Source organism: Bubalus bubalis, chromosome 24 (genome assembly GCF_019923935.1).
Source record: "Bubalus bubalis isolate 160015118507 breed Murrah chromosome 24, NDDB_SH_1, whole genome shotgun sequence".
Taxonomy (NCBI): Eukaryota; Metazoa; Chordata; class Mammalia; order Artiodactyla; family Bovidae; genus Bubalus; species Bubalus bubalis.
In genome coordinates, this window is record NC_059180.1 from 14,547,886 (window position 1) to 14,569,556 (window position 21,671).

The window sequence follows — 21,671 nt, forward strand, 5'->3', positions numbered from 1 at the left end:
CTCTCCGTTACCATGAGGTGAGTGAAGTGCTGTTGAGTGAATTATTCGGTTGTTACCTCCTATCCTCAGCAGTGTTCTCAGAGTGCCCCATTCTGCACCTAATCTAATTCAGTTCCTAAAAGAGGCCAACTGCATTGCCCAAGGACCTAAATGACCATAGACAATTCACTCTTGTCCAGTCCCCCAGCCTATTCCCTGGGTTCACCAGTGGGCTTCTTTGCCTATTTTCCTAAATGCCTAAGACCCCTGAGTTCATAGTGTTAATGCTGTTTATGTCCAAGGCAAGATGGTGTATGTTGGGTACCCAAATAGGATTGAAGCAGTGAATCCAAGGAAAATGAATCTGACAATAAAATGTAAGAGTCTGGCTGACCTGGCCTCTCCCTGGGGAAACCATGACTACAGAAAAGGGCACAGGGAATGATTCACTAGGTATGTTGGCCTTTTGCCCTAAGGTCAGAGGGATTTTTGTCTTGCATTGAAACTAAACCAGCATGAGTCTACAGCTTAGAATCAGGAGAGGGAAAACAAATGAGTCTTTTTGACAGTAAGAGGGGACTTAAATGTTTTCATCCTTGGGACCAGATGTTGCATCTCAGTAAGCTGGTGGCCTTTATGGATAGAGACAAAGTCATTTACAACTCCTTTCTGTGTAACAATTCAGCAAAATATTTCCCTAGAATGAAAGAGATAGTGACGTGGAAAGAGCATGTGGACGTATACCTGGGATTGACTTAGGCCCTTCTACTTGGTGACCTCATAGAACAAGTCACATTCTCTAAAATTGGCTTAATACCAGAGTTTTAGGGGCTCAAGTGAGAGTACATTTGCAGTACATTGTAAAATGCTCATTAAGTGGGCTTTTATAGGCTTGGCATCTGTATGAAGCACTGTATTATCCCTTTCTTCATTTGGTGTATTAGAATTAGGGGTTTGAAGAACAGGTAGCTTTGGAATGAGAGAGCATTAAAAAAGTGTCTACTGGGACTTCCTGGTGGCCTGGTGGCTAAGACTTCACGCTCCCAATGCGGAAGGCCTGAGTCAGGGATGTAGATCCCACATGCCGCAACTAGAGTCCTCATGCAAAGAAGTGGCAAAGATCAAAGACCCCTCCAGCCGCAGCTAGGACTCAACACAGCCAAATACATTATAAATAAAAAATAAATATGAAAAAGCTTAATTTCTCTGAAATTTTTTTTTAAGTGTCCTTTTTGTGCCAGCATACATTATTTCCAATTCTGTCAACCTCTTAAGCTAGAATCACACTGATGAGGACCCTCACCCAAAGAGCCCAAAGCCGCCCACAGTTAGCGCCCAAGTGTTTTTCCTGGCACATGAACCACCTCTCATTCATCAGGAACTGCTGGCTGAAAAAAAAATGAGTTAAGAATGAAATCTTGGAGGCTGATGAGAGATGGAGTCCGGGATAAACTTTGAGGTCTGCATTTGGTCAAGCAGCCACACAAACCATAGCTGATCAGTTCCCCTGGACAGCCAGGCTGCAGAGTTGGCGCACAGGGGTGTCTCCAGAGCGCTCAGCACACAGAGAAGTCAGTGCATTCCTGGCAAGCTGGCTTTGTTTTCCCACATGCCGGGAGGCTTAGTGAGCTCCCGAGGGAAGCTTAGTGAGCTCCCGAGGGAAGACTGGTCACCAACTGATCACCACATGCTGTCCTGCCTGCTCCCAGGCCACCCGAACTTCCTTCACCCTCCACCAGAGGTCACCCCCTGGTGAGACTTGGCCTGCCAAGACTTGGCCAGCCTCCCAGCTTTGCAGTTGTGCTTTATTTTTGGCACATCAGCCTTCCGTCCTGAAGTAGAAGGAAGAACCGCAAGATACCCTACTTGGGCCGCGAGTGTCTGCTCGGGACACGCTTCAGTCCTCCGCTGTCCCCTCTCCCTGGGCGGGTCCGGGACCTTTGGGATTCCCATCACGTTCACTCCAGGGCCTGTGAGGACATAGCGGTGAGTAGCTGGGTCAGTGAGTGATAAAAGCCAGGTGGGGAGCAGGAGAAGTCATGGGGTAGAGAAGACCCTCCCAAACCCACTAGGCCCACTTCTCCTCACTTCTGACAGTAGACGAACCCAGGAGAAGGGCAGCACTGACTTTTGAAGGTATTTGTCCACAGAAAGCAGATCCCTGTGACTGTTTGCTGACTCTCAGTTTTGGGGAGAGATGTTATGTTCCAAAAAGGACCGGGCTACATCCTCGCATTTGGGGACCCTTTCCAGAGGTGTCTTGGGGGATGCAGGTGGGGACAGTGGACAGAGGCACGAAGCTGGCCCCAAGTTAGGCCTAGAGCAAGGGGATGGGGCAAGATGGACCTCATCACCTACCCGCCCAGTGCCAGAACTCGGGTGGAGATGGTTTGCCAGGGAATGGGGCCCCTGGATGGGATGGCATGCCAGGCTGGGTCAGGATACACCCTCTGTGCATGGAGGGCTGGGGGAAGGAAGAGACCTCCTATCCGGCTTTGAGAGGTGGGGAGCAGGGGAACAGATGCCCGCCTTGGAGCTTTACAGGACTCACCAGGAACTGGGCTAATATTTTTCTGGGGAACAGACACTCCTGTGCTCAGCCAGGGTTGCTGACAAGGGTGGAGTGGAGGCAGCGCCAGGCCTGCCGCTGGCAGAGGAGACCGTTGTTATTCTTGTCCTTCCCCCGGTAACCAGGCACCCAGCAGTGAGGACACCAGGCTTCCTGGAACAGCCAGCCTGTCCCCAGGCAGCCCAGGCTGCCGCCAGTCAGCAAACTAGCCCCTTGATCAGGCCAGGCCTTCTTGAACCCAGAAAGCGAGATGGAAGTGGGACCAGAGGCAGCTTTGGCTGTGCTGAGCGGAAGCTCGTGCCCGTTTTCTCTCTGCCCCTCTTCCGGTTGGTACAGCATTTTCTCCATTCCTCAAATCCTCCAAGCGAGGAAGGAGTTTGGTGCCCAGTGGCCTCCACGTTCCTGAAGCAAAGCTGGCCAGCTCCTCTGGGTCCAGGCTCGAGTGTCCTGGCTCCACTCTGCCCACCTTGCAGCGGGACCACCCAGGGCTCACTGGTCGTTAGGTAGGGCCTGGGGCATACTGAGGACAGGACCATCCTGTGGGCAGGAATCTGGACCAGAGGGATCCCTCCAGCCGCTGACTTACATCTGTGGAGCAGCACTAGTAATACACCTGCACTGGGCCCGGCAGGAGCGGTGGTTGGGAAGTCCCGGAGACCATCACAGTCGGATGGAGTGGGCACACGTCCATGAGTGACACCAGGGGCCGGGACCAGGACTCACCCATCAAGCTCTGCCTCCCTCGGAGCACCTGGCACAGTGCTTCTCAGAGTATGAAAGAAAGGAAGGAGGAAAGGGGACTGGTAGTCCAGTGGTTAAGACGCCAAGCTTCCAGTGCAGGGGATGTGGGTTTGATCCCAGGTTGGGGAGCTAGGATCCCGCGTGCCCAGTGGTGCAGCCCCCCAAATAAAAGAAAACAATATAGGCAAAAAAAAAAAAAACTTTTTAAAAAAGGAAGGAGGAAAGAGAACAGAGGAAGGAAGGAAGAGAGAAAGAGGGAGAGTGACAGAAGTCCTGGGTAAGGACGGAAGGAGTGAGGAAGCAGCAGTGGGAAGCATAGGAAGCCTGTCCTGGAAGGAGAGGTGTTTTCCGGGTAGGACAGTTACTACTGGAGCAATAAGGTGAGATTATGGGGGCGCCATATTTGAAGATGAAACCGTGAAGTTTCTCACCTTTTCCACAAGTGCAGAGGGTAGGCAAAGGAAAGCAGGACTGGCTTCATCTCCTCCAAGAGGAAAAGAAACAGCACTTTAATTTGTCCTTTGCAGAGTTTGTTGGTGGTTCTTCCTAAACCCAGGGGTGTGTTGGCCTTGTCAGAGCTAACCCTGGGGCCCAGTGGTCTGATTCCTGCCTCAAACCTGGGCTTGGACCTGGCTGACCATCTGCTGCTCCTTCTGGGGAGCAACAGCTAACAAGGAGAACATTTTGCAAGCCACGTGGTCAACTGGGGTCACAAGAGTTTACACCAGTGGGGGGAAGCAAGCTGGGCTCTTTCCAGAGCTTTCTTAAAATTCACAAGTGGTTTTTAAACTATCTTTTATTTTTAAAATTTTATTGATTTTTAATTGAAGGGTAATTTTTTTACAGTGTTGTGTTGGTTTCTGCCATGTATCAACATGAATCAGCTGTAGCTATACTTCCTTCTTGAACCTCCCTCCCACCTCCCATCCCATCCCACCCCCCTAGGTTGACACAGAGCACCAGGTTGAATTCCCTGTGTTATACAGCACATTCCCATTGGCTATCTATAAAATTCATAAACATTTACTTTGAATATTCACAAGAGGTCAGCCCTCTGCCAGGACATACAAAGCTAAGGGAGAGATGGTTTTAGCCCTCACAGACCACATCCCCTAGGTCAGGAAGGCTGACGGTTTCTTTCTGTTCCCCTCTTAGAGCTGACATGACCCAGGACAAGTCGCTGCCGGACTCCTCTTCTGCACAGAGCTTCTATGAGAACTATGAGCCCAAGGAGATCCTGGGCAGGTAAGGCCCAGACCTCCCCCAAGAAGTGTGAACCGAGCCTCTGGCCGACTCTGCGGGCAGGAGCAATCTGTCCTTGACCCTGAGCCCTGACCGTCTTCATCTCCAAAGCACTGTCCACTTGGAGAAAACTTCAGTTTGGGGTTTGGGATGGAGGAAGCAGGTATAAGGGCACCCAGATCAGAGACCCTCCCAGCAAAGGGAGCCCCACCCCCCACCCCAGAGCTGTTGACAGCACATCCAATCCAGCCTTGGCTCAGGGTCAGGGGTCAGGCGTCAGAATGCAGCTCGGGGTCCTAGGGGTGTACGGTTTCCTTCCTCTGAGCTGAGAAGGAGCAGTGACGGGAACCAGGAGGCCTGAAAGCAGACTTCTTCCTCTTTGGCTCCAGGCAAATCGCCACTGTCCCCTGGAGCCTTCTTCAACCTTCCAGCCCCCAAAGCAGGGGTTCCTAACCTCGAGGATCTAATGCCTGATGCTCTGAGGTGGAGCTGATGCAATACTAATAGAAATAAAGTGCACAATAAATGTAACACTCTTGAATCATCCCGAAACCATCCCTCATCCCACAGGTCCGTGGAAAAACTGTCTTTCATGAAATTGGCCCCTGGTGCCAAAAATGGGCCCCAAAGTTGGGGACTGCTGCCCCGAAGCTCACAGGGAGTTGGGGGACAAGGCAGGACCTCTCTGCTGTGGCCTGAATGTGGGCCTCCCCCTGGGGTGAGGGGCCCCGGGACCATCTGTCCTCTGCACCCCTAGGGGAGTGAGCAGCGTCGTCAGGCGCTGCATCCACAAGCCCACGTGCCAGGAGTATGCTGTGAAGATCATCGACATCACTGGCGGGGGCAGCTTCAGCTCCGAGGAGGTGCAGGAGCTGCGAGAGGCCACGCAGAAGGAGGTGGACATCCTGCGCAAGGTCTCGGGACACCCCAACATCAGTGAGTGGTGGCCCCGAGCCGCGGCAGGGTGCTCTGCCCCCGTTCTGCGCTGATAACCCCGGCCAGGGAGTGTGGCTCCAGTGCAGCTAGCCAGAAACACCCAGACTGTCTCCCGCAACCCAGGGCCCCCGCCGGCGCAGTGCCCGGAGGCTTGGGGCTCCCAGCTCCAACTTCCTGCTCCCAGGATTCAGGTCCAAGCCTCTTCTTTAAGCCCTACAGAAGGGATGACAGGCAGGGGTGTGGGTGGGGGAATGTGGAGTTCAAAGTCCCTGGCTGCCCCCTCTCCCGGGGGGAGGGGGAGGCTTCCTTTGAACCCTGAAACCCCCTCCAGCTTCTGAGTCAGCCCACTGCGCCTTTAATCCCCTCACCCCTGCATTCCACTGCCTCGCCTGGGCTCCTCTGCTCCTGAGATGAGCCGTTTCCATTTCAGTACAGCTGAAGGACACTTATGAGACCAATACCTTCTTCTTCTTGGTGTTTGATCTGTAAGTACCCAGGCCTGGGGCCTAACTGAGAAAATTATATTGTGGCCCCCCATTCAAGGTTTCCTGGAGACCAGCAGCCAGCCCCCTACATGGTGGACAGCAAATAAGGACACAGAAGCTTTAGGCAGATCAGGCCCCTGGGGTCAGGCTGCCAGGTTTTGAACCCTGCATCCCTTCTGGGCTGGATGATTTACTTTCCACATCAGCTTTCTCATCAGTATTGCAGGAGTAATAAATACACAGGGACTGACACAATGTAAATGCTAGTCATTACTAACTACCATGGTGATGACCAGGGCGGCCAGGCAATGCTTATTCTAGACACTGAGGATAGGCAAACGTACTGCATGCACGAGTTTTCACCGAGAGTGAGGAGAAAGCAATCAAGTCATAAAACACACACAGAGTTAGGCACATTTCCAGACACACAGAGCTGAGCAAGGGTCAGAGGGAGCGGCTGGGGAATGTTCTCCAGAAGTGACCTGAGCAAAGACCTGGATGAAGGGCGAGATGGAGTCCAGCCAAGACCCAGAGAAGGAGCCCCCAGCAGAGGGAAGAGCTGAGGCAGTATCGGGGCAAGAGGCCCACGAGAGAGGCAGGCGGTAGAGATTGTATTTGGCATGTAGTTCAAAGACTGACATTATCATCAATGTCATCATCACCATTATCACTGTCAACAACACGTCACTATTCCTCTGCTTGTGCACCAACAGGACTATTGAGATAAGCGCCTTGTCATCTAGGGACTAGATTTACTTCAGAGAATTATTCAAGCAGATTTTGTATCGTTGGAACTTTTTTTTTTGTCACCATACTGAACATGCACAGTGTTACTTTTTTTCGTGGAGACACCATTTAATTTGGCCTTTGTGTATAATTAAACTGCCAGCTATAGGAGGCAGGAGCCTGCTGATGGACCTTGCAGTGTCCCAGTGTTTACTGGTACATCTTTTTGCTGCTGCTGCTGCCATTAGTGAGTTCTCCTACTGTGTTTAAAATGGAATTGAAGTGATCAAAACCTTAGGCACACATTGCTTTTTAAGAACATGGTACTGATAATGTCTGAATTACATCTGTAATTTCTCGGCTGCTCCTCAAAGAGAACTCCCCTCCCTGCTGCATCAGCTAAAGTCAAGGATTTTCTTGTCTCCCTCTGATACAGGCCAAATCTCTTGGACCCTGCTTTCCCCGGAGGGGTGGGCAGGATGCACCTTTTTTATTCAACCAAGAGAGACTTTCCCAGGACCCCTCCCAGCCTTGCCCAGCTGCAGCTGTCTCAACTCTGCTCAGTGGCTCAGTCCTGTAGAGCCCTTGGGGGCAGCTCAAATGTCTTTAACCTTTGAAGAAGTTGCTTGGGAAGTTATTTATAATGCCGCCTCAAGTTGCCCTCCAGGGTATAACTAGATTATTCCAGCAGAGACCTCCTTCTAGATCCTCTCAAGTGGGAAGATGGAATCACACTTCTAAAAAATCCAAAAATAGGCAAAACCGCTCTTCTATCACTTGTACTGCTGCTGCTTCCATTTGTTCCTGGAAAAAGACAGGACATTCTGGTCCTTCTGATCTGGGTCTGGGACCTTGGGCCAGTGACTCAGGGTCCCTTTCTCCTCCCCCGACTCTGATTTTGGCTTTGATGGGTCCCAGTCCATGCTGTCACTCCCACACATGGGGGACCCTCACAATGGTGGCACCCCACCCCTCCAGTGTCCCTTGTTCTTACTCCAACCTTCCCAGACAGCCTCTCCACTCACTTCCCCAGCTCCTCCCTGCAGATTGTGGTCCTTCGTGGGGAGTGGGCCACTTTGCCCCTGGAGGTGTTAGGTGGGAATTAGGGTAAGGAGGGGGTAACCTGCTGGGCCATCCAGTGACAAATCCTCTGTCCCTGCAGGATGAAGAGAGGGGAGCTCTTTGACTACCTCACTGAGAAGGTCACCCTGAGTGAGAAAGAGACCAGGTGAGGGTCCACTTGCCCCTCTCCCTACTTCCTGTCTGAGTCCAGCTTAGGCACGGAGGTTGTGAAGGCGGCACGGCATGCACTGGTCTGGTTGGGGAGTGTGCGCTGTGGGCTATGGTGGTATCCCTCCTTCCTTGACCCAGCCTAGGTGAGTCCACCTGTCTGGAGTCCTCCATCACTTGCAGTCAGGCTGGCCTATGGGCTTTGGTCTCCCTGCCTGTTACCTGACCTTGCAGAGTAGCAAATGAGGGTAACGTGTGCCTGTGCCCCCCCAGGAAGATCATGAGAGCCCTGCTGGAGGTGATCGCCACCTTGCACAGACTCAACATCGTGCATCGGGATCTGAAGCCTGAGAACATCCTCCTGGACGATAACATGAACATCAAGCTTACAGACTTCGGCTTTTCCTGCCAGCTGGAGCCAGGAGAGAAGCTGCGAGGTCTGGTAACGTGGCCCCGGCCCGTGTTAGGAGCTCAGGCTCTCTCATCAGCTCTCCCGGGAACAGGGACTGCCTGGGTTTTTTCCACCCAGAATAAAAAATCCTACCATTTCAAGGCTGGCTGACTCTTCCCGGGACTGGAGTGAGCCAGGTTCCCACTGCCTGTGTTCCAACCCAGTGCTGGCTCCTATGACCAAGCCACTGACAGGCCCCAAGCAGGTGGCCATAGGAGCCAGCACCCTGGCCTGCCCTTGGCTCTGAGCCTGGGGCCGTGTTCAGAGTCCCAGTCTGGCCATTCCACTTCAGTTCCACGTCCACTGTCTCTGTGGGCCTTTCTCTTCCGTGTGCCTCTGCTGACCTGCCCCGATGGAAACTGTCCCTGCAGAGGTCTGTGGGACCCCCAGTTACCTGGCCCCTGAGATCATCGAGTGCTCCATGAACGATGACCACCCCGGCTATGGGAAGGAGGTGGACATGTGAGTGTGTTGGGGGGAGGGAGGTGACCCATAGGGACAGGGGTGCTCCCCTGACTGGGAGCACCAGGCTGGGGAAGGGGGGATAGGGGTGGGCGCTACAGCCCGCCCACCTGCCTCCCTCCACCGCTCCCCCGGTGCCAGGTGGAGCACCGGGGTCATCATGTACACGCTGCTGGCCGGCTCCCCGCCCTTCTGGCACCGCAAGCAGATGCTGATGTTGAGAATGATCATGAGTGGCAACTACCAGTTTGGCTCACCGGAATGGGACGATTACTCGGACACCGTGAAGGACTTGGTGAGAAGCCGGGCGTGCTGACTCCCGGGCTCAGGCGAGGGGCAAGTCCAGTGTCGGTGTCGGAGTTGAGTCGGGGGGTGGGGGAGGGCGGAGCGGTGGGAGAGATGGAGGCGCCTGCTGCGGGAGAGACCCCGGCCTGACACGTCCTCCGTTCCACCGTGTTTTTCTCAGGTTTCCCGCTTCTTGGTGGTGAGCCCCCAGAGCCGCTGCTCGGCAGAAGAGGCCTTGGCGCACCCCTTCTTCCAGCAGTACGTGGTGGAGGAAGTGCGTCACTTCAGCCCTCGGGGCAAGTTCAAGGTACTGCGGGCTCACCTCCCACTCAGGGCCCCTGAAACGCAAGCCCCCAGGGCCCTTCATACGGACTCCTTACGACCACGGCGTTTCCAGAGCACCCGCCCTTCCCCTCCCATCCAGCCCTATGATGGTTCCAGCTCAATTTCTTCCGGCTTCTGTTGCTGATAGTCTAAAAGCCTGCGCTTGCGGGTCGGGCGGGAATGGGGGTAATTGGGGGCGGGGGGCGGTGACGGTAGGACGCGCGCAACCGACGCCACACAAGGCTTGGAGGCATACGAGCTCTGGTTGGCCTGCGCTGGACGCGGGAGGAGACAGGTCTGGGGTGTGTGGCCCGGCGCTCAGGCCTCGCCCCCCGCAGGTGATCTGCCTGACGGTGCTGGCTTCCGTGCGCATCTACTACCAGTACCGCCGGGTGAAGCCCGTGACCCGGGAGATCGTCATTCGAGACCCCTACGCCCTCCGGCCATTGCGGCGACTCATCGACGCCTACGCTTTCCGGATCTATGGTCACTGGGTGAAGAAGGGGCAGCAGCAGAACCGGGCGGCCCTCTTCGAGAACACGCCCAAGGCCGTGCTCCTCTCCCTGGTTGAGGAGGATTTCTGAGCGGAGGGCGGGCGGGGTAGGTGGGGCGGGGGTCAGGCAGGGTGCAGAAGCCACCGAAAGGGGGTGAGAGTGTATGCAGGGCCCTGTCCAGAGGGTGCACTTGGCCCTGGCCAGGACCCCAGGAACTGGGGCCACTCTCCCCTCTCAGAGGCATCATTTGGTGGTCAGTGCAGCCGGAGCCAGGCCCCCGGACTGGGGGACCAGCTGTGGTCTAGAACCTGGAGTCTCTACGCAGCTCCACTGCCCAGGTGTACTACCATCTCTGCTTCTCCTCTGGAGGCCCAGAGTTACTGACACTCAGTGCACTGCCCAGAGGGTCCCAGGGTGAGGATGAAAGAGAACAGTCTGAGAATCACAATCACAGGTGATTTTTACTGACCCCACAATACCCAGTGACACCATGGGAGCAGGTTCTTCTCTGGGGACGTTTATAGAGGCATGTGGGTGCCCCTGGAATCATCTGCTGTTTCTTCTGAGTACTATTCATTCTGTGACTCCCATGGTGCACAGTCTCACCTGGTAAATCCATGGTTCTCCTAGACCCTTTTAAGACTGACATTGAGCTTTAAAGAGCCCACGGAACTGCATTTCATGTGCTGGAAACCAGATTCCCTAGGAGATGTGTGAAACCCCACAAGACAAATAAAGGAATCATTTTCTTTCTATGGCAACTTGCTGGGAAAACAAGGAGGCCTAGGGAGATTCTGGATTCCCTAAGAGCTCAGTTGGTAAAGAATCTGCATGCAATGCATGAGACCCTGGGTTGGGGGAGATTCTGCCTTGAATAATGTCAGATCCCTGGGTCAGACATCATGAAAGGTGGAAGGAGCAGATTGAAATTTTTTTTCACAAACTGCCTTTCTGAGCACTGTGACCCAACTGTTTGAATATGTGGCCCCTATATGGTCAATATCTGACCTCTAAGAGAAACATCCAGTTCCTGGCCACAATCAATAAGTTGGGCCCCTTCTCCAAGACACAGTATCACCCCTCTGTGGAGGTCAGGGTCCTTTCCTGCCCTGGGGAGAGGTGCCTGTCACAGGATGGGGAAGGGGATGGAGGTCATCCGGAGTCTGGCTGTGTTTGGAATGTGGCGGGGGAGTGGCCTGGGTGCCACGGGACTCTTCTGCTTTCTGCATGGCCACTCACAGCTCTCCAGGCGGTCGGCCTGCACTGGAAGCGCAGCGGAAGCCTAGGTTGTCTGAGGCTGAATCTGGAGTGTTGCCCATCCTGCCACCAGAGAAGGGGAGAGAGAACAGACATTTGCTGAGAAAGGGGCCTGGGCCTCACCCAGCTCTCCTGCTCCAGCTCCCTTCTCCAGGCCCTGCTCCAGGGCCTTCTGTGGTCTGGGGGGTTTGGGGGCTGGGGACTGAGGAGGGCCTAGTCTGGAAAGAAAAGTGGTGTGAGGGCAGGTCCAGAGGGCATGCCATTCCTGGGGAGTGGGGAGAGGTAAGAAGGGACTTGGGACAGGGTGGAGGAAGCGAGGCTGGTCCTGAGACTGCATGGAAGGCAGGAAAGGCCGTGCCTAATAACCTCCAACTGTTGGTAGTTTAGACTAATAACTCAGCCAAAAAGAACCTGTTGGCAACAAGTGAGACCATCACAGCGTCAATCAGTACTCACACTTTTCAAAGAACTTTCACATGGATTCCTGCATTTGCTAGTTCTCTTACTGCTCTGGAGGGTAGGTTTTGTTCACCATCTCACAGACCCCAGAATCAGATACCAGGAAGATTTACATGTCTTGCCCAAGGCCAACCACTCTTTCAACAGAATCAGCAGCAAACCCAATTTCCTGGTCCCCAGACCAATACTTTCTCCACTCCTTTGTCCTAAGGTAAAAGGGGAAAGACTTCTCTGGTGGCCCAAGAGTTAAAAATCTGCCTTGTAATGCAGGGAATGGGGTTCAATTCCTGTCAGGGAATGAAGATCCCACATTCCTCGGGGCAACTAAACCAGTGCACTGAACTACTGAGCCCAGGCGCCACAACTAGAGTTTGTGAGTCACAATGAAAGATCCTGCCTGATGCAATGCAGCCAATAAATAAGTAAATAAACATAAAAAAAAAAAAAAAAAAGGTGAGGCTAATCCACATGGCCTCTCTACCATCCTTAAGGAACCCAGGAGCAGGAGGAGCTGCAGGGAGATTAATCAAAATAAATCTACAGACAAAGCAGAAAGTCCTAGAGGGCAACTTGGGAGCTGGGAACTCTACCATTCAGGGGCCAGCACTAACCGTCACTAATCATCCGTATGAAATGAGCAGGTCCCAGGACCTCCCTGAGACTACTTTTCCTTGATCATAAAACAAAATGGTTGCAGAAAATGTTTTTTTACGTGCCCTCTTTGTTAGAAAAGTTAATATTTCAATGATCCCTGGCCATGACATACTGATGTGGCCATTCCAGTCCCCTCCCTCTGCACGCCTAGCTATGAGGACAAGAGAAACCCATATAATTAAGACATCAGACACAGTCTCCCTCGGTGCTGAGAGCTGGCAGGAAAAGGCACCGGGCTCCTGGCTTTACCTGGTGAGGTTGGCTTGCTTTCTCTTCTGGACCCACACCCCCCAGTGGAGAGAGAGGTGTGGAAGCAGCGCCCACAGCAGCTCCGGTGCTACCTGTGCTCCAGGAGACCAGGACCCAGCCCCTCACCTGGTGGTGACCCGTGCCCGGTGGTTGGCAGAGCCATCGGCTGTGTCGATCCAGGACGCCCCCCGGAGGACACGCATGTCCTGGTCGGCAGCCTGGTACTGTGACGCCGTCCACTCCCATACGTTGCCCACGAGGTCATAGAGCCCTGTGGCACAGCGGCAGCTCAGGTCCTGGCTGTATACCACCCCCACCCGCCCTGACCAACAATGGCCCGGGGGACCGAATGCTTCCCAGCGCTGCTTCTCCTGCCTCGACTACCAGGCAGAACTATCCCGCCAACCAACCTGTGAGCGCTGACAGCAACCCACTGTGTAGTCTTACCGTAGTCATTCTGTGGGGGGAAAGCATTCACGGGGGAGACGCCATGGAAGCCATCCTCAGCCTTGTCGCCCTTGGGGAACTTTCCCTGGGGTGGGTGGGAAGGGAAGTTTAGGCTACAGGATTTACCATCCACTTGCCCAGAGGGGTTTTAACCAAGGCCATCTTGCGGCATCATCCTCTGGGGTAGGGGAAGGGCATGGGGTAGTGACCTGAGGTCCCAAACCAGCCACCTCATGTCCTCCACCATGACCTCCTGGCTGGATTAGGAAGTGTGTGGTTCCCCATATGTCCATACCCGCCCAGCCCACCCACTTCTCTACTCTCAGCGACTTCCCTCAGCTGCATGAACCCCATGTGCCTTTGGAGGAAAGGCCCCGTCTCCCCGCTCTGTACCCCGCCTCTCCCTACAGGAACCAGTGCTCCCTTGTACCTTCCCCTTCCCTTCCACCACCAACAGGCTTCACTCTCCCTTACCTGCCCTGACCCTGCCTTCCTCACCTCCTGCTCTTTACCACCAAGATTCTGGAACAAGTAACCAGTGTTTGCTGATGTCATTTGTTCAACTTATTCATTCGACTGGAGGGCAGCAGCTCTGTGCGTCAGCCCTTGGAGTCTGTCACGTCTCTGAACACGCTGGACCCTTTCCCACTGCTGACACGCATGGTGTTTCCCCCATTTTTCTCCTGGAAAGCTTCAGTTCCACCAGCTCCCCCACTGTCCCAGGCAGGGATGCGCTCCCGAGCACACACTGCTCATCTTCACCAGGCAGCCCTACTACACTGTCTATTGCTTTGCCCCTTTACCCCTTTACCGCTTTACCCCTTTTCCGGTCTGTTAGAACATGGAGGCCCCTGAGTCCCATGGCCTAATGCCATGCCCAGCCTGCAGCAAGTCTCAATCCACACCCTGAGAAAAGAACAAGGGCGAGGAACTTGTCTTACCTGCCACAGATTGGTGCGGTTTGGCTGGAACTTGTTTCCCCAGGGGTACACCTGACCTGCCGGGAGGGCAAGGAGACAGCAGAGGAGGGGAGAGGTAAAGGGTTGGGGAAGAAGGGAAAGACAGAAGGAGCGAGGGGACCGAAAGGAAGAGAGGAGGTGATGAGAAAGAAGAGTAAGATGACTCACTTTGACATCTCCCGCCCTTCCCTTGCCTTCACAGAACTGCACTCAGAGCCCCTGACTTCTGATCTATTCTTGGACAGCAGAATCCCAGGTGTGATTTGGACCAGTGCCATTCTGTAAACTATCTGTTACCCACTCATGCTGGGGTAAGTACAGAAACAGAGGGTAAGCATCGAGAGATTTGTTCATTGGACTTAGACTGGATCAATGAACAAGCAATCTCATTTCTCACATTAATAATACTGACTATGGGTATAGCTGGTGTTCATTCACAGAGTGTGTAGAGGCAGTGAATATGAGGACTTGCCATTTCACTCTAACTTTTTGTTTAGTTAGGATTGAAAGATAACTGAGTTACGAGCAAATAGCAGTTTGTCACATTAATCCCTTCACAGCTATGGAAAAGGTATCCAGTGTAGGCAATACTTTTCTTTTCCTCATGCCATGTGGTTCTGATTGTATTTATCTGAAGTGTCACATGTCTGTGGAATCGCCAACAATTAAAAAAATATGTCTGTTTTTTCATTCCTTTTTCTAGTTATTAATTTTTATGGTATTTTATGGAAGTACTGGTTTCAGACAGCTTAGAAATAACAGTAGTAACTGATCCATGACCACAGAGTGTAAGAAGCACTACTCCAAGGCATGTGAGCCCGTCCCAGCCTTTGAAGCCCCCTCCCCCGCCCCTATGCAAGGCAGGATGGAGAGAAAGAGTTAAGGGGGTCACCCTGGCGTCTTTATACCCTTCAAGCCCCCTCGGGCAGCAAACTCCCACTCTTCCTCAGTGGGCAGCCGTTTCCCCCGCCAAGCACAGTAGGCACGGGCATCATTCCAGCTCACGTGTACCACTGGGAACTCCAGTTTCTCTCGTATGCCAGAGCCAGGACCTGCAGGCTGATAGCCAGGATGAAGTGAGACAAGCTTCTGGGAGCTCATGGAAGTCTGAGGAAGGCTAGGCTTAGGGTGCCTGAGTTCAGCTTTTACCACTAGATGGAGCAAGGAAGTAGGAAGAGAGAGCCTGGTGAGTGAGGAGAGGTCCGGAGACAGAAAGGACTACACGAGACAAAAGGGAGAAAGGGGACGAACGGGATGCGCCAGGGTAAAAGGACTGGCGCAGAGCACACGGGGCGGCTTGGCAGCTTCCCTGAAACTTCTCTGTCATCCTTTAAAACTCAGTATTCCCAGATGGGCAAGGGATCACGGGAAGCCAGGCTTCCAGAATGAGAGTCAGCAGGGGTAGGAAACAAGACAGAGGAACCAACCCTTACCTGCCTCCAGAATGCCCTTTCCACGGGGAGCCACCAGAGGAGAGACTGCAAAAAAGAAGGAGCGCAATTACAAGGTGCTCTGACCCAGCGAGGCACCTTCCTGACGGACACCCAGGAGGCAGAGACTTCAGGCTGAGACTCAGGTGGTCCAAGTGAGGCTGTGTCTGGGATCTTGTACTTATTTATTTGTTTATGGCTGTGCGGGGTGTTTGCTGCTGCGCGGGCTTTTCTCTAGGGTGAGCGGGGCTACTCTCTAGTTGCGGTACACGGGCTTCTCATTGCAGTGGATTCTCTTATCGTGGCTCATGGGCTTCAGTAGTTGGGGCTCCCAGGCTCTAGAGCACAGGCTCAGTAGTTGTGGCACACAGCCTTAGTCACTCATTGGCATGTGGGATCTTCCTGGATCGGGGATCAAACCGTCATCTCCTGTGTTGGCAGGCAGATTCTTTACCACTGAGCCACCAGGGAAGCCCCTGTGTTCAGAATCTTTAAAGTGTGACACCTCACCACGCTTATCAGAAGGAGGCTTCTCCAGGGGTTCTCTGGCTGGTCCAGGGAGTACGCTGAACCCTGTGTATTATCTGCATCTTACAGTTCTCTCTCTGTGGACCTCAGCACAGAGTGAACTTTCCAGGAGTGTGTGTTCATCTGGCTCTTCCAGGGTGGCTCTCTCTGGCTTCTTCCTTGCCTCTGGTTCTCAGGTTTGATTCTCTACGGTGGCCCAGGTGACCCCCTAGCCCCCATAGGGTTCTCGGTCCAGGTCCCACTCCCATAAACCCAGCTGCAAGCCTGGGTTCTCTTACCTGCATTCTCTGGGTTGCTTTGTTTCTAAGCTCATCAGAGACAAGGTCCTCAAAGACAAAGCTCCACCCAAACACCTCAGCCTCTGTGCGGTACTTTTTCTCCCTGACAAACTCCCTAAAAAGAGAGATTTCATAGTTTAGCTGACAGGCTTCTGTGCTCCACCCTCACCCTCTCTTGCTCCAGCAAACCTCATACACCCTTATCCTATTAGTCACACATCATAGAGTCTTCAGGAACTACAAGGAATTAACCTGAGAGCCTGAGCAGATTTTCTTTTAAAATTTGTTTCTGTGTGTGCAGTTCACAAACAGGAGAATTCACATTTTCTGGGGTATAGTTTTGTGAGTTTTGATAAACCATCTAGTCATTGTCACAATCAAGATACAGAGCAGTTCCATTAACTGCCCCCCAAAATTCCCCGATGCCTCCTCAAACACTGATCTGTTTTTTGTCTCCATAGTTCTGCCCTTCCCAGAATGTCAATTCACATAAGCTGAATCATGCAGTATGTAGTTTTGGGGTCTGGCTTCTTTCACTTAGCATACTGCTTCCAAGAATCATCCGTGTTGTTGACAGTGTCAGTGGTCTGTTCCTTTTTATTTTTTTTGGCAGTTTTATTGCTGAGTAGTATTTCACTGGATGGACAGACCAGATTTCATTTATCCATTCACCAGCTGCAGGTCATCTGGGTTATCTCCAGTTTTTGGAGATAATGAATAAAGCTGCTGAGAAGATTCAAGGGCAGGGAGTGGGTCTCTCTTCAACACATACCTAATCTCACATCGATCATGGGAGGAAGGGAGAATAGGTTTTACTATCTCCCTCAGACAGATGAGAGAAATTGAGTCAAATCAAAATGACTTGCTGAGGGACTTCTCTGTGGTCCAGCAGTTAAGAATCTGCCTTGCAATGCAGGGGATGTGGATTTGATCCCTGGTAGGGAAACTAAGATTCCACATGCCGAGGAGCTATTGAACCTGAAAGCCACATCTAGAGAGTCCAAGTGCTGCAACTAAGACCCAATGTCACCAAATAAATAAATGAATTTTTTTTTTTTAATATCTTGCTGAGATTTTAGAATGGATTTTCATATAGTTGGGTATGGCTGAGCCAATTTCAACATGCAGATTTCCAGGATAAGACAGATTGTTTTCTCTGGACTGAGAGTACCTGGTTGGTGTCAGCCCTCTGATATGAGAAGACACTGTTCACCCATCAAAGGGGTACTGAGAATGGAGGAGGAGGTGAGATTTGGTAGCAATAGCTACTTATTGACCTCTGACCATCTGAATGGTTTGAGACTCTTACCAGAGAGGTAAACACAGATTATGGGCTCTAAGCAAAGTTTAGGGGCTTGCTGGGGGTGACATTATATTTTCTTCATCTAAAAGGTCATCATTTGAAACATAAAAGAATGCATCTATCTAGCTAGCAATTTATGGTTGTCATGATGTGGTGTGAACCTGATCAGAAGTGATTTCTCCTTTGATTTTAATAACTTTCCTTTTACAAATATTTTTTAAAGCATATATAACATTATATTATAGAAAAATGAGAAAACATAGGTAAGAAAAAGGAAAAAACTAAAATCATCCATTATCACACCAAGACACAACTGTCTATATTCTCTCCCTCTTCACTCCACAACCAAGTTTTTTTTTTTTTTAAAGATGACATCTCTAATTTATTTATTTATTTTGGCTACACCATGCAGCATGCAGAATCTCAATTCTCTGACCAAGAACTGAACCAGTGCCCTGACTTGGGAGCACAGAGTCTTAACCACTGGACTGCCAGGGATGTCCCCAGTCAAGGGTTTTTAAATCACTTTCATAAGGTTCTTCCTGTCATTATTTTCATTTGGAAATCACAAAAACATGAGCAAAATCCATCACCTCATGCAATATTGCGTCTTCCAGTTCTTTTTAACACATATACATTCTACACACATAGTTTAAAAAACTGGGCCAAATCCTATGTAGTATTTTGTAACCTTTCTTCACAACATTTTTTAACTATCTCTTTTTGACAACAAGTTTTTTAAGGCTGCTAAGTATTCTGTTATATTGATACAATATATTTAAGTGATCCTTAAATTGTTAACATTTATTTACAAAGTCACCTTTTTAGCTAAACTTTTTTGGACAACCTTAATTCTTCAAGACAAATCCCTAGAGGTGGAACCAATGAGTCAAAAGGCCTGAGGAGTTTACTGACAATCTTTATGCTTATTTTAGCCTGAGTCTCCTGAATCAATTTTCACCAGCAAGTTTTGATCTTGAAAACTTTTAAATCCACAAATGTAAAATTTAAGTCATTTTTCACATTTGCTTTATTTATCTTCCCATCCTTTTCTCTTCCTTCCCCCCTCCTTTCTATATACTCCTCCCTCCACTGTTTGAAGGTAAATTACTGACATATGCTGGATCATTTTCTACTTTAGCCTACCCAAAATGTATCATTTTGGGGACATTGAGGCCTTCATCATGGCTTCTTAGATTAAGCTGGAATCAAAATGTTTGATTCTGGAAATAATTCCATTTCCCTAAGTAATACTGGGTTGGCCAAGAAGTCTGTTCAGTTAGTTCAGTAACATCCTTGTTGAAACTGAAAAATACGTCATTTTAACTTAAAACCAAACGCACTTTTTGGCCAACCCAATATAGGGAATTTAAGGAACTCTCAACTATTATGACCCTTCTCCCGATTCGTCCTCCCCTGTTGAAGAGTGTCTGACTTCTGCCCATATTTCTCAGTGCTATGTCCAGTGCACGGGACAATCCACTGGCTCAAGAATCAGGGGATCTGAGTTACAGGCCCAGTTGGCCACTAATGAAAAATGAGGTAAACCTCTTTGGACTTCAGATTCCTCATCTGAAAAATGCAGCTAACACTTGCAAAGATCATATTCTGATAGTGAACAAGCTAATCTCCTTTTAAATATTGTGAAATATTTAGAATAACTCTTCCAGGAGTTACTTCTCCTGGAAGAACACTGGGAGTACCTGAAGTCTTTGTTGGTGACAGGAAATATGTCGATGGCAAAGGGTTTTACCGTCACCTCCCGGACAGGTCCTTCACCATCTCTGCCATCTGGTGAATTAGTTCCCATCTGGAATCTCCCACCTGGTAGCTGGACCATGTTGACTGTCCGCCCATTTCCTTCAGAGGAAAAAGAGAATGGTCATTAATTACATGAATATATATATATAACAAGTGGCAATATTTGGATCATATGTAAGACTCAATGCTATAGTGAAAAAATCCGGAGGCTGAAAAATTTGGCCTTAAATTCTTATTCTGTCACTTAATTTGCTGAATGATCTTGGGCAAATTACTTCTTCTGGATTTCAGTTTCTTCATCTATAAAATGGGGGTAATATCTAACTAACTCAAATGCATGGCTATATTAAAATGTGTGAAATGTTTAGCACATGGTAGGTTTTCAACAAATGATTTTCTTTCTTTACCTCTCTGTCCCTCTACATGACAACCCTTTGTCCCAGTGAGATAAATCTAAACATTGTAAGAATCTGCCTGCCAATGCAGGAGACCAGGTTTGATCCTTGGGTTGGGAAGATCCCCTGGAGAAGGAAATAGCAACCCACTGCAGAATACTTGCCTGGGAAATTCCATGGACAGAGGAGCCTGGTAGGCTACAGTCCCTGGAGTCGCAAGAGTCGGACACGAGTTAGCGACTAAACAACAGCATAGCCTTAAATACATCTATCAACTTTCCACTCATTCTTCTGCTCATGTTGTTTCTTTGCCTCTTCTCCATTACATAAGAAAGAAAAGAACTACATCTATTTTCCCAGGTTATACCTGGCACCTAGCACAAGTGCACAAAAATTATCATCAAATAATCGAATCAACTCTCTCATACATGCTGTTTGAATACCTCAAAAAAAAAAAAATCATAGAATTAAAAGCGTCTTTATTTCAACTATCTCATTTGACAGGAAGAAACCAAGACCCTAAAGGCCACACTTTTCTGGCTTGATGTACTACTTTGTTGTGTTTTTACCTAAAGATGTCTAAGTACTGTAAGTTCCCTAAAGGCAGAGTCCACACGTTTTCATGTCCCCCAGAATCTTATCTTTGGCCCTTTTCTGGATCTCATTCTGACACACACTAATGATTTAATCAACTTTAAGGGAGGCTGGAGGGTGGAATTGAGCAAGCAGGAAATTCTCAGACTAAAAGAGAATTAAGAAACAACACACAATAGCAATATTTGAATTTTATTTGGACATTAATTCCACAAGTAAACTATAATTTACGAACAGAGCAGATAGATTTGAACACTAACTGGATGTTTAATGACATTAAGGAGTATTGTTTATTTTTTAGGTGGGAGAGTTACTGATACTTGTGTGTGTGTGTGTGTGTGTGTGTGTGTGTGTGTGTGTGAGATTTCTTGTCTTTTTGGCTATTCAAACTAAATAATTACGAATAAAACTGTATTGTGCCTCAATTCACTCCAAACGAAATCTCCCAGAGGAATGGAAAAATGTAAGGGGTTCCAAACAAGCAAGATTAAAATTGGCAACTGTTTAAACTGGGAAACAGGTACGTGGCGGGGGGCGGGAGAGGTTTGTTTTATTAATTTTTTTATGCTCAAAAGATTCCAGAATAATAAATTAAAAGTTTTGTGTTTTTTTTAAGTGAAATACAACGATACGAGCTGTTAATCCCCTCGCCCAGTTGGCCGCCTCTGGGAGGTACCTCCGGGCGCTGCCAGCCGCGGTGGCCGAGCGCCCCAGCCCTTTCCTCCTGCCTCCTGGGACAGTCGGGCAGGCCAGCACACTGACCTAGTTCGAGCCACCGGCCGGAGAGGAGCGACAGCACAGTCAGCAGCGGCGACAGCGAAATGCCCATGCCAGGAACACGAGCCCCCGGAGCACCGCTGCAGGAGTAGCACCACCCTGCGGCTCTGCTGCGCACGCGCCCCGCACGCCTCACGTCGGCGGCCGTGCCCTGCGCGCGCGTGCGCAGTTCACGAGAGCACCCCCCCCCCCCAGCTAGAAGTTAAATCCGGAGTTAGGCGGCGACTAGAGTCCCAAATTCCCACGTTGTGTTCTGGAACCGGTTAAGAAGCTATTTCCTCAGGATTAAGGTCTAGAAGCTGAAGCTCCAGTATTTTGGTCATCTGATGTGAACAGCTGACTCATTGGAAAAGTCCCTGATGCTCGGAATGGTTGAGGGAAGAGGGCATCGGAGGATGAGAAGGCTGGATGTCATCACCTATGCAATGGATGTGAACTTGGGCAAACTGGGAGATGGTGAGGGGCAGGGAGGTCTGGCGGGCTGCAGTCCATGGGGTCGCAGAGAGTCGGTCGGATACGTCTGGGAGACTGAACAGTCTAGAGGCCCTGCCAGTTCAGAATCCCCTTCATTAAATTGTGAACCACAGGATGGATTGATTTCCTTCCCTTTTATATGCAGATTTTTTGTACCCTGGAATACCATCTTGACAGCAGAG

General features: G+C 50.5%; 2 protein-coding genes across 2 annotated transcripts; one reads left to right on the forward strand and one right to left on the reverse strand.

Annotated features, from left to right (window-relative positions):
- The first annotated feature begins 1,392 nt into the window (after window positions 1-1,392).
- PHKG1 (phosphorylase kinase catalytic subunit gamma 1) lies at window positions 1,393-10,679 on the forward strand. Its single transcript, XM_006070346.3, has 10 exons — window positions 1,393-1,965; window positions 4,445-4,534; window positions 5,289-5,467; window positions 5,898-5,952; window positions 7,841-7,906; window positions 8,182-8,345; window positions 8,731-8,821; window positions 8,963-9,116; window positions 9,288-9,413; window positions 9,769-10,679. The coding sequence occupies exons 2-10, from the start codon at window positions 4,452-4,454 to the stop codon at window positions 10,012-10,014; spliced, it is 1,164 nt and encodes a 387-aa protein (XP_006070408.1). The 5' UTR covers window positions 1,393-1,965; window positions 4,445-4,451; the 3' UTR covers window positions 10,015-10,679.
- On the reverse strand, window positions 10,367-21,165 carry SUMF2 (sulfatase modifying factor 2). The gene is made up of 9 exons (XM_006070345.3): window positions 21,001-21,165; window positions 19,192-19,348; window positions 16,186-16,300; window positions 15,383-15,427; window positions 14,858-15,008; window positions 13,932-13,987; window positions 12,991-13,075; window positions 12,670-12,814; window positions 10,367-11,244 (listed from the first exon to the last, which is right to left on the reverse strand). The coding sequence occupies exons 1-9, from the start codon at window positions 21,065-21,067 to the stop codon at window positions 11,160-11,162; spliced, it is 906 nt and encodes a 301-aa protein (XP_006070407.1). The 5' UTR covers window positions 21,068-21,165; the 3' UTR covers window positions 10,367-11,159.
- Between the last annotated feature and the right edge of the window lie 506 nt (window positions 21,166-21,671).